A 22,959-nucleotide genomic window follows, 5' to 3' on the forward strand; every position below is an offset into this window, starting at 1 on the left:
AAAAAGAAAATTATAAAGCATAATACTATAATCCTATGCTTAAAATGTATTTTCTTGTGGCCGCCTGACAGCAACCTGTAAATCTGGCGCGACAGTGAACGTGTTAATAAGTAAATGTTGTTCAAATTATATCGTGTTTGATATCATTTTCATCAGAAAAATCTCACCAACATGTTAAAAAAAATTCCAGATGAAGAAAAGCAAAATTAAAGAAATTATATTTGTCGAGCTGTGAAATCTCGTAAAGGAAACCGACTGGTGTAGCGTTACACGCTTGACTGACTGCGAGCGAGATAACATGGGCGCAGCAATGACGCAGACCTAGGCGTAGGACCATCTATACTGTCACTTGTAGAATCCAAACTTACTGACTCTTGTAGAGAATTTACTGTAGTGCTCTTTGTTGTCTGGCCACGTCTGCTCAACCTTTGTGGCACTGGCTGCACTCCGGGTGTAAATTATACGTTTGCCAAATTAATTGAATCAAAAGGCTTTTGATTAGGGTTAAAGATAGAGCTGTAGGTGAAATTAAAGTTAGGAAGGAAATATAGCAATTCTTTGAAGCATAAAAAGAAAAAGAACTTGAAAACAATATAAAGAGCTAAATATAGAGTGTCATTTAAAGGGATAGAAGATCACTGGCATTCATAATATGCACCATGACTCCATTTAAATTCTATTTATATTAAAATTAAGCAAATTAACAAAAGAAATACAAAAATTAATTAATTCATAAATATTTATTTCTTCTTTTCCAAAATCAAATTTTTGATTTTCAAAAATTTCACTGAAAAATTGAATTAGAATTATTAATTAAAAATTAAGTAAAATTTGAAATTGAACCTCCCAATATCTCGAGCTTCAAATTACTCAAATTATTCAAATAACTCAAGAATCCTTTTCCCCTTCAACAAGGTTACTTTCCAATCACACTAAAATACTTGAAATCTAACAAATTCACGGAATTTCAATTATTTCAACACCACGTCAGACACGTAATTTCAATTATCCCGATACGACGACAAACACGAAATTTCAATTAATATTTCAACACGAAGAAGAAAAAATTCTCTTTTCTTCGTCTGGAGGATTCGACACATCGACGATACGTCTGGTTCGTGGATTAACAAGGCAGGGACGATTTCTGACGGACCCTGAAGTGGCACTTAGGTGCAATTTCCAGACGATCGTTGCAGCTAGCTGCAGCAACGCTTTATCTCCGTCTAACGAAGCTGCGGTCCGAGATTGCGGCACGTGGAACATCAGGAACTCGTTAGTGCGTGAAGCATCCAGGTATTCCGGAAACTAACTCCATTTACCAGCGGTACCGCGAACCTCGGTGCAGATCAGAGAGGCCCGACCGAATTAGAACGTTCGTCCCTTCGAAACGTAATTTACGTTTCCAGCAGAACGCATTGATTTGCGGCGGTTCCGTTGGGACGAAGCGAAACCAGGTTGAAAATAATCCCGACAACTCGGCGAATCTTCACGGAATTCACAGACCGTTTTGTTCCCCTTTTCTCTCTCTCTCTCTCTCTCTCTCTCTCTCTCTCTCTCTCTCTCTCTCTCTCTCTCTTTCCCCCAACTCTGTTTCGAAAGCACCGATCGACCAACGAGGGGACAAAGTTTTCTTTCGAATTAGTTTGCATCGATTTAAATTGCCTTCCGTTGACCAGCGTAAAACGGCGCGGCGCTGCGCAGCTACCGCGTTTATTTTCTGGAACAGCGCGAGTAAATATTGTCGCTATTTGTACGAAACTTTTGTAAAAATAAATAAATCGCTCGAATTTAATTATTTACCAGGGGGGAAACTATTGTTCCTTTCGTTTACCCCGGGGCCTTCCTAAATGAATTTCTGTTACGTTTGAATGTTAAAAAACAAATATATAGGTAGGAGTATCGGTAGCTTTCGACCTCGTTTAATAGTTCTGGTGTTTGAATTATTCAGTGTTAGATTAACGCGGGGCGGTTTGGGTTAGTTTTAAGTTGGTGCATATGGAGTATTGTTTTCTTTTTTCTTGATGAAGTATTGGATACATTCTTTTTTTTTTTTGTCAAAAGATATAATATTTAATCAAAATAATTTCTGTAAGATTTCTTCGAAAAGTCTTGGCAAATTTATCGACTAAAAAAAATTGCCATACTTTTTCAGGTAGGAAATTCATGAGTTGTCTGATAAATGGAAAAAACGTCGTTCAAAATAGTGGAAATTTTGGAAATTATGGAAAAAAATACTGGAAATTATTTTAAACATTGTGAACAATTATTTTGAAATTTGTGAAAAAAGTTATAACTCATAAAAAGATTGTGCAAATATCCCGATTATTCGATATTAATGTGTAAGCCAATTTAATATGAATTTCTTTTAATATTCAATACCTTCTTGACTATCGTGTATGAAAATTGATAATCAGACGAAATTTGATAACGTAGACATTAACCACACACTTTCAACCATTAAAAAAACATTTTATTTACCCTAACCTAACACCTCCATATCTTCACTATTATTAATTATTCCAGCTTAACCCTTTTGCAAAAAACCGCGAAACTAGAAATTTCTTATCCTTCTATCCGAACCCTCAATTTCTCCTCCGGTCATTTACTCGGAATTCAGCAGAAATTTACGGTCGTCCGCCAATTACAACAAAATGCCGTGATTCTGTTTCGTGACACATTGTTGCTCGCGAGGAAAAATTATGCGATGAGTCCGTGTCGGAAACATACTCGGTGGGGTTGTCAAGAGAAAGAGGTGGGTAAAGAGGCACGGTAATTATTATCATTGGAATTTATGGCGACACCGGGATTACCCTTTCTCCGTGTCCAGTACTGTGGAACTGCAAGAAACTATTATTACCCTCGCTCGTGTTTCTTGTTTTGCCGTTCCCCTATCCCGAAGGACCTCGTCCTCGCTCAAGTCATAAATCAACCTCTCCACCATCCCGCTAGCTACACCCGCCCAACGATGTCCGAGGAGCATTCTGGTCTCGATAAAAAAAAAAAAGAAAAGAGAAAACTATAGAAATCGAACGATACAAGTGCACGCGTAAGAAAATCGAAGAACCGATCGCCCTCCTCCTCCAGATAAGTTTTCACATTCGGCCGTCACTCGCGAAAAATGATCCCGCAACAAAGTGTATATAATGTGTAAATAGCTATTGGTTTTTACCGTAAGGTGAGAAACTTATGACGTGAGTTGCCATATATTTCTATAACACTTACGACCCAGTAAACAGCTTACTCATTGCTGACGAAATTGGTCAGTGACTGTGAGTAATAGAATGTGGTGTAATAGTTGTTATACACGCCTTCGTGAATGAGCCGTTTGAAGGGCGTTATTAATACGAATGGTATTTAATGAAAAAAAATTGGAGGTAAAAAAGTATCTGCAGGTATACGATTGTGAAAGCGGTGCGATTATTTCGAATTCTGTGTCTCTGAGTAAAAGTTTTGCCCTGGGTCAAGAAAGACCCACATATGCCATATTTCAGTGTGACATTAAGGGAACATAAATTTGATGGCGGGAAAAATTATTGGATAAATAAGAAGGGGATGGGTCGAGAAAGACCCGATTACCGTACTAGGGTTAACTGTTTGACAAAAAAGAATTATGTGGAGCAATGCACTGCAGGAGAGATGTAACTCGCGTTTCTCAGAACACTTTTACTATTCCTTGCGAGATATTTTAAGGGTGTGCACCACCCGGAGGCGTCTAAAGAGAGGTGAAGTTTGAGAATTTTTTTCATAGGTAACTAGTGAATGAAAAATTTCAATTTTTTTAGAGGTTACAAAGGTAACTTTCAGCTATGTTTTCCAATTTTTAGAAAGTAAAAATGTTGCAAAATGGAGGAGTTACTGCGAAATCTCTCCTGCTAGAACATCAATTGCTGGTCGCCATCTTTGGTAAGAATTGGAAGGTCCGAATTAAAAAATTCTTCTTATTTCATAAATGCGAATGTATTATCTACAATGTAGCTTAAAGTTTTTTCGATATCTCAATTATTTAATTTTTTAGAAACGTTTAAAGTTAATTTTTTTAGTACAAAGAGGTCTCTCCTCTTCAAACTGCCACCATTTTTATAATAATTACAATTTTTGAAAAATTCTTACGCTATATTGTAGATAATACAATTTTATTCATAAATTGTTAAGAATCTTTTACTTCAGACGTTCCAATCTTTACCAATAAAATCAACCAGCAGTCGATGTTCTAGCAAAAGAAGAGATTTCGCAATTATCGAATAACTCCCCCATTTTCTAACATTTTCACTTTATAAAAATTGGAGAAAACAGTCGAAAGCTACCTTTATATCCCCTAAAAAAATTAAAATTTTTCACTCAATACTTGCATATGAAAAAAAATTCCCAAGCTTCACCCATTTCTAGGCGCCTCAGGGTAGTGCACCCTCTTAAAACTCTCACGCGAATTAATCCTCCTAGGAGCTAAATTGCATATTCATTCTTTCCGATCGTCCGTAAGCAAAGGTCAAGCCGTTTATGAAAATATTTGTGAGATCAATCGTTTCGTGAGGGGGAATAAATAATTCCATTCTAATCCGATTAAGACGTATCCTATGAGAAATTCCTACTACAGGTACTTTAGCCATCATGTTGGCATTAATAATACGCGATAGGGGCTTTACCTTTAGACTGAAATATCTATTGCGACGGGGCTACGCATTATTAGCCAGGATTAACATCAGCTTTCTCTATAGTTACTGATAAGGGACATTCAAGAGGATTCGTCGAATACAAAGCGAATATATAACGAACATTAACATCAAAGAGATTTTTGTCCATCAGAGGAAACAGCCGCGATAGCTCCGAGCGAATATTAGAATGAATAAAAGATACTGCTCGAAACACATACTTAAGCCAAATGGTCCAATACCTGCAGATGAACAAAAAGTACTAAGCTGCTCTTCTTGAAAATTGCTTTTTCAAAAAAATACACCTTAAAGTGTGAAGCAGTAAAATTTTTCCACAACATTTTTATACTGCTTAATAATTTTTTCTTGTAGTGTACAATCATAGAAATAAACGAGCGATTTGAATATTTTGTGTATTTTATTCAAAGGAATTTTTGCATAAACAAATAATGAAACAATTCAAATATGTACTGAATGCGAATATACGCTGTCATATTTGTATATTTATCGTTCTTTTCAGTATTTTCTATATTCAATATTTATCACTATTAAATTTTAGGAAAAGAGAAAAGAAAAGAAATTAAGATCGAGCTGACACATTCGCTAAAGGAATAAAAAGTTCCTCTGCTTGAAACATCGAAGTACTCTTTAGAGCCCGCGATGGGCAAACCGCGGCCCGTAGAAGTTGTTTGTGCGACCCACTTCAATCAACTAAAATGAAAAAAATCTTCCACGTTTAAACTTTTTGGAATTATTAATTTGTATTCCCCTTTAAAAATTAATCATCGATGAAAAATGTATTCGTTGTCAAGTTGCGAATTGTTAAATTTTCAATTTGCAAGAAAAGTATTCTATTTTTGTTTCACTTATTCTCAATGACTTACAATATTAATACCAAATTTAATTGCAATTAAATTTTAACTACAACTGAATTTTAACAAATCTACAATTGCAGTACGAACTCATAAATAATTTTCATATTTTTTTAATTTCACATTTTCTGAATCGCCACAAATTTTTTTTCTTTTATTTTCACTTTCTCTAAATCACCGTCAAATTTCAAATACCCGTATTAATTTAATTTCGCCGCAACGAAATAACACCAACAATCTTTCCAACATCCGCTCTATCTAAAGTGTATCTGTTACCCCAATACAAGGCGGGACACCGAGTGCAACGAATACCTATAATCCGCGCTCACATTAAATCAACGTAGAAGTACGGTGCCATGAAATTCGATATAGAATCGGAGGTGTTCGGATCCGCCGTAGTGTATTCGTTTGCCACAGTTTCTTTAACGTGCCAGGTAAGTATGTACCGAGCGAAGCAGAAAGCGGAAGAATTATTGCTGTGTGTACAGAATACACACCGGAGGGCTCGGTGTATAACCCTTTTACGATCCATTCGGACCGATAGTAGCCGACGATCGATCGCCGAGCATTATTGTGAAATTTTCTTATTACGTGTAAGACGAGTAGCCGCATGATTTACCGTCTTCCAAAAGAAAACCGCGCCGGGCACGAGATCGCTAATTAAAGTCGTCTGTATTACCACGGAACGGTAAGACAGAGAGGGAGTGGAGGTAGAAGAGCGCGTGGTGGGAGTAGAAGCACGCGTGGTGGGGGTAGAAGAGCGCGTGGTGGGGGTAGAAGCGCGCGGAGTGGGGGTAGAGTGCCGGGAGGAGGGAGGGGAGGGGAGATACCGGTCTAGAGGGCGCATGTAATTAATTCTCCGCAATATCTGGTTACCGTGCTACACAGATGCAAGTCCAGATACCACGTGCAACAAGGAACGCGATGAAGTTACGGACTATTCGTGCGTAACGAGGTGAATTTACTCTTGGAACTGGTTTTCTTTGTGCCTTCTCCTTTTTTCCACGTGTGTACGTGTGTGTGTAAGTAAGTAGTACCTGTGCCGCCAAGCTTCACTCGTGATCAGACTAACTTAAAAGCCTCTGTTTTGTGTCCCAGTGATGCGTAATTCGTTTCGCGTAACAGGCGTCAGGCGGTTTCCGTTCAAAGAAAGAGAAGAAAAAGGGAAATTTCATGCGTTTGCGCCGTATGAACACACCGGTTTACCCGGTCGCCGCAAGTGTAAACCGATAATTATACACAGAGAGCGTGCAAACCGCCGCGCTGGGGCTCGACGCGTGGCGCAATTAAGAGTCACGACGTTTCAAACTCGCCGTTTAATTTCCTGTTTAAAGTACTACCACGGTCAATTATGTAAACGCCGCTCTTGTTACTTTCCCGACGAAAGTGAACGCTGCCCCGGCATCCGGAACGGGAGTATTCCGCGAATAGCGTTTATTCACCGCGGAATGAAGATGTTGAGGATATTATGTCGGGAGAATGAGCGATCTGTTGCAAAAGTAATGGGTTTTTGTAAAAGATTTCGTAGGCTATTTTTGAGAATTAATGTGATCTCGAGGGAAAATTTAGTTGAAGAAAAAAGTCATTTGTCACTGTTTGAAAAATGGTGGAGATATTCTTATGTTTTTTTTTATTTTAATAGAAACAATTGCAACTTTATAAGCAATCTGATTTCCTTCAGAATATTAAGTTTATTGGAAGGTTTTGTCCGATTTTAAGTAGAAATTAACAAAGTTGAACAGAAAGAAAGTTTGCAATTGTTCGAAATGATTCAATTTTTCATCGTGCAAAAAGTCCAAAATAGCAGAAAAGTCCAAAATATCCTTCTGTTCTTTTTATTTTATTACGGAACACTTGGAAAATTGAAAACAATATTTGCGACTTTCAGTGATTAAATAGATTTAGTATTTTAATATTTCCAGAAGATTAGGAATTACCGGGATTAGATGGATCTGAATGTTCAAGTAACTGAAACTTATGTGAATCAGCGATTCTAATTCCGCAAGTTCATCCAATCTTTCATCCGAACTCTAATTCTCCCTTACAGGACGTTCCTGGAAGAGATGGCAAATGGAGGTACAGTTTGCGAGAAGGCTAATGAAGATCTTTTGGCCGGTTTCCTGAATTTTGAACACGTCGCAGTTCAAACTCGCTGCATTGAGCATGCAGGTGTGCTACGCAGAGACATTGCACATGTCCTTAATATGGAAAACTATTCCGAAATTCTGTACCTTCAAATATACAAAGCTTATTGCTACGAATTTATAATAGCCTAATTATCATCAAGAGTTGAAACGGAAGTCGAAACAAAAATTCACAAAGTGCTCACATTCTCTGTCTTACTTGGGAACAAATAAAAAATTAAGGAAGAAGAAAGGAGAACGGGAGTTGAGTCGAGAGGAATATGCAAATTTTTAACCTCGAAAACAGCGAAGAGGTCACGGTCGTATCATAAATTCAGTTCGCCTCGTAATTCTTAACAAGCTTCTACTGGAGCTCATCTCGACGTTAATTTCAATATTATCGAAGCGCATATAAAATGCAAGTTCCGTTGAAAATTTCGAGAACTATAATACAATTTTCGGCAATATTTCGTAGTCGAGAAATTTTAGTAATTTTCGCATCATTGATAAAAAGAAAGTATAATTGACCATTTTTGGGATATCAAGGTTAAAAAAATATATTAAAGGGGCAATCATTATCCCAATATTATAATAACAAACAAATTCCATCCAAAAGAGTAAACTAAACAGCGAAAGGGTTAAAAAACAAAATTAATAATTTTTCAAGCAAATCAAGTTAAGAAAAAGAAAATCATCGTTCCAATGCCTAAACACAAACAGATTCAATCACTGCCATCAAAAACCAAAAAAGGAAGCTAAAAAGATAGATCCATCCATCTTCGGAAAAATACAAAAGAAAGGGTGCACAGATCATTAAGCACACGTTGGACAAATCCGTGAAAAGGTTGCAACGCGACCGGCCCGCAAACGCTAGGGGATTTAGAACTCCGTTTCGCGATGCGCGATATCTACCCCCCGGGCCGCGCGTTACGCCGCGCCGATGGCGCATCGCGAACCGACACAAAAGTAGCAACGATGCGGCAGAATTTAAACGCTGCAAGTCACCTGGCCGTGGAGCACGATGATCCTCGATTGGTCGATACGGGTGCCCTTATTACGCGGCCCGCCCTTAATTCAGAGTTACGCCACTGCGGCGTGCACCACCTACTACCTGCCGTGGAAGAGTTTCCAGCTCGATGAGAGAGTCCTTCGATTATCGGGGACGGAGGAGGCGAAAGAGCAAAGGTTGTTCTCCAATACGCGACAGAATGTCGCTGTGATATTGGCGAACCGAGTGACGCATGCGTCGCCTACCTCGAGGATTCGCTGCAATTTTGGAATCTTGTCAACAAACATCTCACTACGTCCTTAACCCCGTAAGCTCGACTAGCTCTCTATCCGGTGCATCTACGCTCCGCTTTCTATCCCCGAGTCTATATCGTTGCGACACACTGGTCCTCTCTCGAGCTTCGATATCAATCACGGTTCAGACAATTTTGGCAACCGCATCGAGGACACTCGTCGTCCGCTTCCTGTGGAAATACGTGAGAAAAGGCGATGGACGTTGTTGTTTTGGCAGTGAGCTACGAATCGAAAGTGACGAAGAAAGTGTGTTTATTTATGTAACGCGGATAATGAAGAATTTGTGATTCGAGGGAGATCTAAAGTGTCTTACGGTTAATTTGCCTGGAAAACGTGAATGAATTTGAGAGTAGTTTGAAGGATCTTGTATCGTACACGTGCGACGGAATGGACGAGGAAGCAGAAACCGATCCATCGATCGTCGCGACTTTGTCGAAAAGGTACCAACACGTGGACAATTAACCATGAGATTGTTTAATCTGTTGTTTGTTATGTTTCATTGCGATTAGCATTGGCTTCCAGCGCATCGATATCGTCCTCGATCACCCTCAAGAGGTGTATTACAGCGGACACGAAATTTCAGGGAACGTTCACTTAGAGTTGGAGGAACCAGCGAGTGCTCTAGGTAAGCATCCTCCTAATTAACTTAAAAACAGAGTCGAATTGAATCAGGATAAAAAAAGAAGAGAGGGGGAAAACCAACCCTGATTCGAAAACGAGTGTTTCGAAGCGCGCTTTCTCCGCAGCGGTGAAGAAAGTAGTACAAGCCGAGGGTGTATCGGACTGTACCGGTAAATTTGTCAGATAGTTGTGAACAAATTGTGGAGAGTTGATCGTGCAAATGTGCATCGTAATTAATGTACCAGACTATGGACTCGTTTGCTAGATAAATTTGTCTCGAAACGAAACAATGTAGCTGTAGCTTTAACAGGAGAACATTTCCAAGTGATAATCACCGATATTGATGAAACTTTGGTGTATAATAGTCCTCAAAAAAATATTTGACACGTATTTTTTTTTATCGACGATCGTTCATATTGAAGGGGTGAAAATCGCACTCAAAGATGAGGGGAATAGACATATTTGGTACCAAAATTACTTACTTTTTATGTCTCAAAATCTTTAGTTATGAATTGTGAAATTCGTCAATTTACACAATTTCTTTATTTCTGATAGTTTTCGAGATGTTAGGCTAAAGATATTCACTACCTCAATTTTAAGAGCATTTTTCACCCTTTTACTATGGAACTTAAATTCGTCATTTCACACTATTCCTCCATTTCCAACAATTTCCAAGATATTAAACTAAACATCTATTTACCATCTCCATCTTTGAGACCATTTCCACCCCTCCACTATGAACGATCTCCAATAAAACCAAAATTCACATCGAATATTTTTCCCAGAACTATCACAAACCAAAGTTTCCTCAAAATCGACGATAATCAATTGAGCATGTTCCCTTGGAAGTTTCACCTGGCCATGGTTGCGGTATTGTTACCGTTTCCCGTGATATATCGAAACAGACTCTAGTTCGATAGGGTAGACAGAGGGAACGGGAAGACATTCGATTGGCTCGTTGTAACGAGGCACGACCAACTTTTATATTTATTCTCCCGTTGTTTACCCCTGTTGTCGCTTCGCAATCACACAAAAATTTCTCCTATGCTCCGGGAGTCGAACGCGTGCCAAACGTGCCATCGATCGTGTTGCATAACGGGTGACCTAAAAGATTTTACTACCGTTCTGTGTATACATGCCACCTGACGATGTACCACGTGATTCTGGTATTGCAGGTTGTAGAACTGAAGGATAGAACGAAGGAAGAGGTCTCCTCTCTCGTACATTCACACACATATGTATACTGACTTTCTACATGCTAGAGGAATCGTTAAACCGCGTCTAATGCGCTGTTTGCTAGTGAAATATGGACATGTTTTTTTTTTGCACGTGCCCTGTTCCTTTACAGACACTTCTCTGTGTATTTTCCATTCTCGTTAATCTTAGTCTTTGTTACATCCTTGTATCTGTAGATGATACTTTAGCTAATAGTACCGGCGTATCTGATAATCGTAGTTATGTATTATAATACGTTCTCCTAGTTGAAAGTTTCGAATCGAAAAAATTCATGGGAAATATATTGCGTTCAGTTTGAAGAACTTTGCTGGAAGTTTGTTAATCCAGAGGATAATTAGCGGGATGTTTCATAATGGTACCAGCTAGACAAGCGATTCTAAACTTGTATCGGTCGCAAGTGTACATAAGTGGTGCCATAAATTCTGTCCACCGTAAAAGTGACTTTATGTAACGTGTAGGTTAAAACGGAGGACAATCTTTTAGAGTATTCTATTTTCCAGGTGTATTGCAGTGGAAAAATTGTTGAAATTGGTCAAATTATGCGAAGTTAGCATTTTTTTGACTTGGATAAAATTTTATCTATTGCTGAGAGTATTATTTGTAGAAATGCGTATGAGTGCATTGATTTTGCCGCCATGACGAAATCTGTCTTCAACGTTTCGATATTAGATAAATTTTTCGTCAACTTCGACGGTTTCGGAAGATTGAAAATCTCTGTCAGCGACTTGTGACATTTGAGCACGAGAATAACTGCACGGTTCTCTTTAATACTTTATCTCGCTGGATACGAAAGAGTTGTATTTTATTTCTGTGAGCTACGGAGCTTCAGGATTTCGTGCGATAAAGTCACTTTTTTCGTAAGACAGAACTTACGGCATAACTGTACGACCTTTTTTCGTAAACTTCAATATTTATTTGCAAAAAATCGAAATAATCCCGATTATTTGGGAAACTGGCGAATTTTCTCTGTGAAAAAGGATACTGAGTCCATAAGATCATTTTCTCTCCGTCTTGAAATGAGTATCAGCCAAATGATACAAATAAAATAATAAAAGTCATTCAAAATAATTTTCATTATTAAATTCTAATGAAATTATATTTCTTAATTTAAAAATTGCATTTCTCAATTTTTCTAAATAAACATTGAAATTTCTCGAAGAAAGCACCGTCTCAGTTACTATACTCAAAGAATTAATACATTCACGTAAATGTTATCGAACGGCTTCGAGTATTATAGTGAAACTGAAATTTTTTCGCTGCGATGTCGCTCTAAGTTGACCATTTCCGCACGCAGGAATTAGGCTAAAATGCAAGGGAGAAGCCCAGGTGTATTTCACCGATCGATCGGCCGGGATCCGGCGTAAGTTTTCGTCCTTCGAGAATTACCTACACGTGGAAACGTATCTTGTGGGCGGTAAGTACAGGAGCTATTAGCGATTGCAACATGAAAGGCTGGATGTCGCTGGATTAACAGATTCTCGTCACGAGTAGATGGTAAAGAAAAGTTTATGATAACTGGCGGCGTCTACCCGTTCACCCTAACACTTCCAGAGGAGTTACCGTGCAGCTTTGAGGGCCGATACGGACGAGTACGGTACTCGATTAGGGCATTGTTGGACGTAACGACCATTTATCGGTTTTCCACCAATATTATTCCATTCACGGTGGCTCCTATTCTTGACCTTAATCGAGATCCTCTCGCTCCCGTGAGTAGAAATCTAACAACGAAACGAATATTGCTTCTACGATGTGATTTCATCCCCATAGAACAAGACTCTGCCAATGCGTTTACGAATTAGCGATTCTGTAACGAAGCTCTGCTCTGAAAACCAGCTGAATATGATATCGTATTGTTTAAACAAATATGAACGAATCCGTTTCAGCTGCCTATAAACGTTCAACAGTCGAAACTGTATATGGGCCAGACGGAACAGATCAACATGTCCATGTCGCTTCCAGTTCACGGTTACGTTCCTGGTCAAACTATACCGATTAAGATCGTTATGACGAATCCTACTGCGGTCGTGGTTAAGAAAATCAGGGTCGTTTTTAAAAAAGTAACTGTGCAATTAGAATTATGAAAGTTGTGTCGCTGTTTGCTTTGTTTTCTCTTGCATGCTCGAAGAGACGTTTATAATTTTTTGCGGTGGATATATGGGCTTACGAGGGGATATCTCCAAGTGATAATTAGTGTTTTTGATGAAATTTGGTATGGGAGATAGTTTTTGGGAAAATATTCGATACGTATTTTTTTTTTTTTTTTATGTGGGTAAGATTTCACAGTGAGGGTGTGAAAATCGCTCGGATATTTAGTTTAATATCTCGAAAATTATTGGAGATACAGGAATAGCGTGAATTGACGAATTTAAGTTTCTATATTAGTTCTACAGTGAAGGGGTGAAAATTGCCTTGAAAGGTGGAGGTAGTGAATTTAGTTTAATATCTCGAAAACTATCAAAGATAGAGGGATAATTTACTTTATTTTATAAATTCACAAATTTCTTTACTTCAATTCGCAAATTTCTTTATTTCATAAATTCCCAAAATTTGCAAATTTCTTTACCTTACAAATTCCCAAATCTGCAAATTACTTTACTTTATAAATTCGCAAATTACTGTATTCATAAATTCGCAAATTTGAAAATTACTCTACTTTATAAATTCGCAAACTTGAAAAATAAAATAATTTAGACCAACGATATTTACCACCCCAATCTTCCAAGGCAATTTCCACCCCTTCAACCTGGAAGATTGCCAATAGAAAAAAGAAACCTTTCACCTATTTTTTCTTAACACCACCATACACCAAAGTTTCGTCAAAATCGGTGATTATCACCGCAGGATTGTCCCCGGTTAGATTGTCTAGCAACGCACACACGGCGAAAGAATTGACGTTTGATAAAAGTTTGTTTGAAAAGGAGCACCGTTTGACGCAGCAGTATTGCAGTAGAAGTTTCTGGGTCATGCTCTCGCTGATATATTTCTTTTATTGGATTTCTATTCTTCCCACGGTTGTTCTAAATGGTGAATATTTTCTTAGGTGGTGTCTTATCATTCAACGGAAAAGTCGCGTAAGCACAAAGAAATCGTTGTAGAAGTAGAACAGCCGGTTAATAAAGACACCAATACGTACGACGTTACGTTTGATGTTCCTGCAGTACCACCCACCAGGATGATCCACTGCAACATCATCGACGTTCTGTACACGCTTAAAGTGAGACTGTCTGAAATTTAGTAGCGCTCCGTTCCGCGATAAAATCAGAATACGAGGTGAAATTACACTCGCCAGGGAGCATAATTTTCACGGAATTTTCACTCCGTGTTTTGTGTCACCCGGAGAGATGTACCAAAATTTACGCTCGATTTTCTCCCTTTTCGTAACTCGTTCAACATTTTTTTACCCTTTTCTTTTTGCCACCTTGGTATCGCAATTATGTCACCGACGGTAAAAGTCTCGCGACGTCTCTTGCGTTTCTACTATTTCAAACACTTCGGCGAGTTTCTGCGTTACAGGGTTAGACCACCTCTGAGGTTTGACAAAATTAAATTTTCTTTTTAGTTTGAATCGGTAGTTTGTACCTTTGAAAATTTCATCCAGTTGTTTTAACGAGAAATTTCGACGGTTTGATGCCATTAGAGGAGATTTAACGAAGCGCGTCAATCGCTAATCGAAATTTTAAACGCGTTTCTCTCTGAATGACATTTTCATAGACGGTGTTGTCCATAACTTTTGCAATTTTTATCCGATTTATTTGAAATTTTCGCAAAATATTCTCTGTCAAGCAATCTAAAAAATGACACAGTATTTTTGGAATATATTGGAAACTTTTTCTGTAATTAACGTTTATATACGAAAATCTTAGGGAAAATTCGATTCTTTATTCATATATTCACCATTCCCATAAATCTCAATATTTTTCAAAAATCTTGTACACTTCTTTAGTAATTATCATGTAGATGACGAAAATATTTAATATTTTCTTCTAACTCAAATCGTGTAGCAACAGGAGACAGCACCGCGTGATACACCCACCCAAAATTCAAGATTCAGTAGTACGCCTCTAACGTCGCCATTTTGCAAAGAAAATAAACGAAAAAAATACTATCACACTCTCCAAGGAGAACGCAATAAATCCCACCTTAAAAATTTTTCGATAGACTCAATTATTTCCTCGAAAAAAATTGCCAAAGTTACGTACCACTTTCAGGCCTCAGGAGTGATCCTAACCTCAAAATTCGTTTTCAACGATAAAACCACTCGTCTTTCTACGGTGCACGATGATCGTACAATGAAATTGTACTCTCGTTAAAATTAATCAGACCGTTGAGCGCAGTTTTAATACGTCATCGCCGATTGTACCTGCACAGGAAGTCTACTACATATATATTTTTCTTTCTTTCTTTCTCTCTCTCTCTCGCTCTCTCCTTCTTGATCAAAAGGTCGAGGCCTGCGTAGACGTGAGCGAGTGGTACTACAGAATGTTTCAGAAGAACTTGAAACTACGAACAAATATAGTAGTCGGCACGGTACCACTTCAAAATTACGAGACCCCGCAAAAAACGTTGGACGTGACGGAAGCTTTTTCATTTCATCCCCCGTGTACCACGGCCACGGAAAAATACACCAACGACACGTCGCCGTTGAAAAACTCCGAGAGGGAGGAAACTGCGAAACCAAGTTTGTCTTGTACGTACCTACAAGCCGCATTACACAATATACATCCCGCTACATGTTAATTACCGGTATTTGCGGAAACTACCAGTCGACGGTTTACACTATTCTCTTGTTCGAGAGTGTAAATATTCGTGGACAGTTAGAAAGCTCTGTCGCGCTCTCTGTCTGCCACTCGTAATCAGGAGTTTTGCTCAAATTTCAGGGAAAATTGCTCTGACACATAAACTCACGGGGTTTCCGTTATTAAAGTAATCAGAACTCTTCGGTTGAAGGATTTTCTATGTTAAATTGCACGGCGTGTTATCTCTGTATGATAAGATTTTTTTTTTTTTTTGGCAATAGAATAGCTAACTTTAATGTCTTTTTGTGCAAAATTTCGAGGATTTTTGCAATATTGAAATTTGAAACTTTATGGAAATGAGGTTTACTCCTGGAACTGTTTTATTGGGGAAATAAAAACTTGTTTCGTTATTGGTGTCACTTGAATTACTTTCCTGCAAAGTTTCAATGTTTTTTCGAATTTTTGGGTTGCAGAATTTACCTTGCTATTATGATTTTTAAAGAGATTTTTTTTTGCAAATGAAATAAATCTTTTCCACGGTTTCTAAGTGAAAGGAGATAAATCAACCCTCATTATAACCCCAATTTGAATGATTTTTCTGAAATGAAATTAATCTTTTCCATAATTCGAAATTCTCAGTTCAAACTAACCCTCGTTAGCAAATCAAAACATTAAAAGAAAAAGATCTCATTTAATGCTAATGTTCTTTTCAAAATTCACCTCCAACAATCTTAATTTTTTTTTTTAATAATGTTTTTCAAAAATTCTTTACCACTACAATGTAGGATATCAAAAACCACACAGCTTTGAATTCAACTCTGAATTTTGCAAATATTCACGATAACTTTAAATTTTTCCAAGGGAGTGTTTTCACCTCTAAAAATGATTTTGTTATCAGTATCAATTGAACTATTATATATTTCTGCAAAGTTTAAAATTTTTCTGAATTTTCCTCGTAAGTCAACCTTCGTTATTACTATTTTTTTATAATATTGAACATAGAATTATAATGCAAAGAAAATATTTGCAATCGAAGGGAAAAGAGCTCCTCTCGACAAAGCTGATACACACGATCCACCAAAACTAACTCCCTCACTCCTCCCTGTTTACCGATTAATCCTATCAGAATTGACGAAAATAAACCTAATGCTTCTTGCAGCACTAGCGCTATACGAGAAAAGTCAAATATATCGATCCTCGAAACCGGACAGGGACGATCCCACGGGAGACGAAGGTGACAGCGACGGAGAGGTCAAGCCGTATTCTCCCATGTATCGCGTGTACAAGTTCAAATCGTCTCGCAAGAAGGATCGTTAGATACAGTACATAATTGTACAATTAGCATCGATCTTACTGAATAATTCAACGAAGATTCGACGTTTGTTAATAACGGTGTCCGTAACGGATCGACAAAAGATGAAGAAAATGAGGTGATGTATCGATGAAAGTAGGTAGAATTATCGCTTGGAGATATTGGATACATTTTACGCAGGTGTGCACGTAGTAATGTAATGCACGCGTGAATTTTACGTCCAATTTCGCGCTCTATCGATCGACCAGTTGCCTTCGATTCCTGCCTTCAGCTTCTTATTTTCTTACGCGAGAGTCAGAGAAAAATCGAGAGGGAAGAGGTGGAAAAGATAAAAGGATTATTAGAACGAAAGAAGCATCGAGTGAGATATTAAAATCCGTTGGGACCAAGCCGTGCAGCTAATTAAATTCCGTAATTACGCGAGCAACTCGCGAGGAAAGTTATTCTATAATTGTTCGACCGGCGCAATCTACCGATACCGTCGAAAACGAAGTTTACGAAACACCTAGCAACATGTATTGCTTTAACGTTCAATAAAAATATTCCCGGCGAATTTCGCTGAAAAATTCGATCCCTTCGTTGTCTTCTTTTCCCCCCTCCTAACCCAGTGAGATGAACAACGAGACGGGCGAATATCGGCGCGAATTAGCACACCGAGCTGCGTTTCTTTTTCTTCTAATCTGATTATCGTAAATAAGCCTTTACTTCATAAGCATTCTAAAGTCGATACGTCAGTGGAAACGATTAGGAAATCATGCTTGGGAAGACTGAATAAAACGCGGTACTTATGGCTACCTAACATAACCTCAAAAGACTGTTTTCTTACGGAGGCGCCATTTTTAGGCAACTTTTAGAATAAAAAATTTATTAGGCAATTGTAAATTAAGGGACTTGAAATTTTTCATACACCTTTGGTCATGTTTTAGGAAAACAGTGCAATTTTTATGTAATTGTTTGAAATTCGTATAATTTTATGTAATTATCTTAAAAATTACATTTCGAAAATTTTCGTGCTCATTTCATATGGTTTCAAAGGGTGAATAAGACGGAAGGAATTATTTTTATTAGCACGTTTAAATGCACATCAATGTCAGCTGCAACATACAGTAGGAAAAAGTACGTATACTTACATTTACGTAAAAAAATATAAGTGACTTGAAAAAAAAGAATAGAAAAAATGGCGTTCATAAAAAAGTTCTTCTTTCATCTTGCTCACCCTTTGAAACCATTTAAATTACGTATAAAAATTTCCTCGTACCAACATAGTTAGGGAAGATAATTAGGTGGCTTATTTTACATAGCCCACGCTGTATAATTTGTACGCAGCTTAATAGTGTGAATTTTCATAACAATAGAATCAACAGTAAAATATTACCGAAACTGATGCAAAATACTAATCAAATTTTTAAACGATAAACGATCCACTGACCTACCGAACCTAACCTTAAAAAATTGCTCTTCAATGCATCAAAACGAATAAACTGGAAGAAAAAATACGTAGTAAAGAGTGATACATCATAGCGGAATACTCGTTTAACTTCATCAAACGATCATTGAAAAAAAAACTCGTTCGGAAACTGTCGCTAGTTTCGTTCGTCCCATTAAAAACACGCGCATTTGAAACAAGATAAAAGGATCGCAGAAAAAGTTGTCGCGAATCGAAGAGTGCGTTCTCGTGTGCAATTCACACCGATCATTAGAGCGTGTGTACCAGCTCGCCGTTTCGTAATCTTCTCAACATATGTGTGCCCGAGAGAGAGAGAGAGAGAGAGAGAGAGAGAATGATCTCGTTCACGTCGCACGCTTGAATTAATGACGTCATTAATGCGCGATTCAACAATAACGCGCATCGATCGCCGGTGGAAATGCAATTACAGAGAGTGGCGGTCGGGGCCGATGGCGAGTAATCGGTGGAACAAGTCCCGATGTGCGAAAAACGCGAAGAAAAGATTGGGATCTGTATATAGTTGGCGGCGCAGAGCCTCGAGCTCTCCGCTATCATCGTAACTTGTGTTCAACTGGATAAATAAAAATTCTACCTACCGATACGGTGAACCTATAAATTGCGATCGGTTGTTTCGTTACATACGGAATGTTACGAGCGTTCAGCTACGATCTACCATCCTTTTACTCCGTATTTCGCTATTCAAGCTTGTTCCGTTTCGCGGAATTCAAGAGAGCAGCTTTTTTTTTTAATGCTAGAGTAGGAGGATCGATCGATCGTTTATCGTTCAACGTGATAAAAATGGGGAAGATTTGTCTGTGAGGATATCACGGTGCTGAGATAGTATCTGTGGATTCGCTGAATTTTTCAAGGATGCTTCGCAGGTTGCTATTGAGATTTCGTCGTGATTCTGATGAGCTTTCTTCGAAATCACTGCAGATATTGACTTCAATTTTTTTTTTTTTTTTACATTGAATGCTAGTTATTTTTGGGGCAATAAATTTTTGGGGTGACGAAAGAGGCCCTCTTCAGTTTTTTAAATGAGTCTTAAAATGAAACTTAGCACTCTTATTCTATTTAATGTAAAAAAATTATTGAAATTAATGTTAACGTGAAGCACACTACGACCCATGTAGTAAAAATAATATTTCTATTCTTTCTCTAACTTTATGAATATTAAAATTGTCAAAATGGTCAAAATGAATGATAATGGTTCGTAAAGTGAAAATTGAAAAAATCCCTTGGGTGTTCCCTACTTTGGTGTCTAATATATCTTTAAATATAATACTTCCTAAGGGGTACACTATGCCCCACGCAGTAACAATAATATTTCTATTAATTTTCTAATTTTATTAATACTAAAATTGTCAAAATAAAAGGATAATGATTTGTGAAGTGAAAATAGAAAAAAATCTCCTGGGGCACTGTATTCCCTATTTTGATGATCTAGGGTTAACACCTACTCTAATATACCTTTAAATACGGGGCACACTATGCCCCATCCAGTAAAAATAATTTTGCATTATTTCGCTAACTGTACATTAACCCTTTGCGATCGGTGCCGCCATAGTGGCGGCATTTCAGTTTTGTTCTAGAAATCGGTGTCGCCGCTATGGCGGCATGATCTTTGTTTTGTCAAGTATCGTACTTTGGAAAATTACAAAAATTAAAACGTTTTATTTTTATGCACTATAACTAGTATGTATTAAACGAAATGTATCAGTTTCAAAATATTCTGTTTTTCAATATCCTTATACATAAAAAAAAAAAAATGTAAATTTGCTCCGACTAGCTGGTAGTCCCACCAGAGAAATGTGCCGATCGCAAAGGGTTAAAATTGCCAAAATTGTCAAAATGAATAAATAATGATTCCTGAAGTGAAAATAAAAAACAACTCATTTGGGACACTATGACCCTATGTCACTGTTCCAGGATTAACCCCTGTTCCAATACGCATAATTTAAATATCACACTTCCCGCACAGATCCCGATCGAAATTACATTTTATCAAAATGCATCGCGCGCAATCCAATATCGCTCAATTGCGCCAAACCGGCCAGGATTCGACAGGGTGTGTAACCCCATCAGCTTCTTGATTTTGAGGTTGGTAGCAGGTGATGACGGAACTACCAGAGTAGCTTTAACTTTGAGGGCTTTCGATATCGCAATGGTGGGTCTTTGATTACGGACGCCGTCTACCAAATGCTCCCTGTCTTTCTCTCTTCTCCTTCGACGGTGTTGCATCTTCCTCCGCGTCACGGCGTGTATATATCTACTTTGAAAGACCACATCATAGGTGGCCAGGTCTGGAGGTTCAGCTTAATCACGACCCACCAGCGCGAGGTTATCCTAATTTCGTAGTGATTAAACGTTGCCGGGTTGTAGCTTCGACCAAGGGACGCGAAAATTCACGAAAATTCAACCTTCTTAGGCAAAACTCACCGTGTTCCTCCCTTCAAATTTTCATAAATTTAGATCGCAATCTAAACGTCGATACCTATCTCCCTTGCAGGTTAATTCCTTTCGCCGTGGATATCTGTTAAATATTCAAATGGTCGTAACGGTACAACAACAATAATAAAGATTAATAGGAGAAATATGGTAATAGATTGTTTAAGTGAATAATTAAAATTGAATTACGCACGTTCAAGTAATACTGTTCCATTCTAGGAAGAAATTATGGTAGAATTTTCGAACGACTATTAAATAATTACACGTATTAGCCTCTGTATTACAGGTTTACGATACCTCGAGACACGTTTGCTTTCGGTATAGTTAATTGCAGAGTGTAGGTGGGATTATTGCAATACGGAGAAAGCAAGAGAGCGTGTATTATTCGTGGCAAGCTATTACACTTCGAACTCTATTCAAACGAACGAAGAAACGAAAGCTCGTCGTACAGCGGCGATCGATCTTTTAGCGAGGTCAGAGCTCGCCTCGATATACCCTTACGTTTTACGTTGAAGTCACGGCGCCAGAGCGTGCACCTAATTAAAAGTTCTCGTACTACTTCTGTAGAACCTGGTCGCACGGTGTTACCACTATCGGCTGTCGCGCAAGAACGAGCTTCTGCAAAGAACTGTCGCTCGTCTCGCATTTCGAATTTCTCGCCGTGTAGCTACAAAAGTTCTTCTGGAAAATCCGAATCACCCTTCGCTGCTTCGAACTCAACTTAGCCGGGAGATACTGTTTAGTCGTGTGATTCATCGGAATTAACGAAAATTTCCTGATTATCGAATATTGGTTTTCAGAAACGAGCAAATAAAATTTCTTGATTTTTTAATTGGTGGTCGTTTGCGCACTGCAATGTCTTTAATTACGTTTGAATGGAAGTTGAGACGATTAATTTCGGGATTTATGACGATTCTCAGTTTGAAATTATAGCATTATGTGTGCTTTAGTAGAATCATATTAAATAAATTTTCTTGTATTTATTTTGGGTGATTTATACTTTTTAGTGGAGAAACAATGTAAGTAGTAAAAGTTGAAATTGAAATATCACGAACGTACCTATTGAAAGAGAAAATGAAATTTTCATTTATTACATTGGTAAGGATTTCAGAAATATTTTGAAAAATATATTATCAATTTTTGAAAATATAATTTTTCCCTTTTTCTGAAAAGTTAGTTAACCCTTTCATGACCAGTGAAATGGACCTCGCATTAGTTTTCACCGCGCAAAAATTCTTTTCAAAAATAATTCACGAAAGGGTTAAAAAGCGTTCTTCCTTATTACTCAAAAGTTAATTAACCCTTCCATGAACACTGAAACTGATCTGAATTTAGTTTTCATTACTCATAGATCCCCAAATAATTAAAAAATTCTTCAAAAGAATAATTCGGCAACGAAAGGGTTAAAAAGCGTTCTCCCTTGTTTCTCAAAAGTTAATTTGAGAACCAACGAAACTCGCATATCCCACTTGAGTACTCAAACAAAAATTCACCTCGATTCAATTTCCATTACTCGATGATCCACAAATAACCAACAAATTCTTTTAAAACAGGGTTAGAAGTGACTTATACCACGTCTATTCCAGTAGAATCTAAAAATCACCAGACTAAATTCACCGTGGATGGTAGAACCGGGTAGAAGTTCGGTTATTCGAAAGTTCTCGTTTTTGCTTTTCACGTCTGAGCTCTATCCGCCGTGGAATAATGCGAAGAACGTAACGAAGCAATTGAGCACGAAACGCGAGGGTCGTGCTCTTTTGAAAAATTGAAGGGTAATACTTTATGAGGTAAGCAGCCAATGCATCCCCCTCCTCCTCCCCCTGGCCCGGCTGCTCTCTTTTCTTCGAGTCTGCAGACTCTGAAAATCGGGTTTTCAATACAATGAGGGGGCTTTCAAGGTAGCGTGCAATGTTGGCACTTGCCAACCGAACGATAAAGTTTCCTCTGAATTTCCCGCAGCGCCCCTGGCAGGAGAGACGAGTTTACGTGGATTTGCTCCAATCAGAGTTTGTTACGTACACACACGGCACGTAGTTACCAATGAAAACACCGTCGACGATGTCATTTTCCGCATTATAGACGATACCTATACGTGAAAACGTTTCTTCGATTCTCCCTAGCTATATACACTATCGCGCCTCTATTACAGCGATCAATTTTCACGCCGATTTATCACGCGACCGCTATTACGCTAACGCTTTTATATTCACTTA

The 22,959-nt window shown here is 38.1% G+C and overlaps 1 protein-coding gene across 1 annotated transcript; it reads left to right on the forward strand.

The window, feature by feature from the left end:
• The first annotated feature begins 9,311 nt into the window (after positions 1 to 9,311).
• On the forward strand, positions 9,312 to 16,856 carry LOC108572191 (arrestin domain-containing protein 17-like). Its single transcript, XM_017934391.1, has 8 exons — positions 9,312 to 9,386; positions 9,456 to 9,571; positions 12,098 to 12,217; positions 12,295 to 12,509; positions 12,687 to 12,860; positions 13,844 to 14,017; positions 15,244 to 15,490; positions 16,699 to 16,856. The coding sequence occupies exons 1-8, from the start codon at positions 9,334 to 9,336 to the stop codon at positions 16,854 to 16,856; spliced, it is 1,257 nt and encodes a 418-aa protein (XP_017789880.1). The 5' UTR covers positions 9,312 to 9,333.
• Positions 16,857 to 22,959: the final 6,103 nt, after the last annotated feature.

Source organism: Habropoda laboriosa, unplaced genomic scaffold (genome assembly GCF_001263275.1).
Source record: "Habropoda laboriosa isolate 0110345459 unplaced genomic scaffold, ASM126327v1 scaffold107, whole genome shotgun sequence".
Taxonomy (NCBI): domain Eukaryota; kingdom Metazoa; phylum Arthropoda; class Insecta; order Hymenoptera; family Apidae; genus Habropoda; species Habropoda laboriosa.

What these genes read in the sequence shown, in the direction of transcription:
- LOC108572191 (XM_017934391.1), top strand. Translation starts at nt 9,334, where the DNA reads ATGGACGAGGAAGCAGAAACCGATCCATCGATCGTCGCGACTTTGTCG. An exon ending in GGAAACGTATCTTGTGGGCG is followed by an intron (nt 12,218 to 12,294) that starts GTAAGTACAGGA and finishes CGTCACGAGTAG; the next exon opens with ATGGTAAAGAAAAGTTTATG. An exon ending in ACGTTCTGTACACGCTTAAA is followed by an intron (nt 14,018 to 15,243) that starts GTGAGACTGTCT and finishes CTTGATCAAAAG; the next exon opens with GTCGAGGCCTGCGTAGACGT.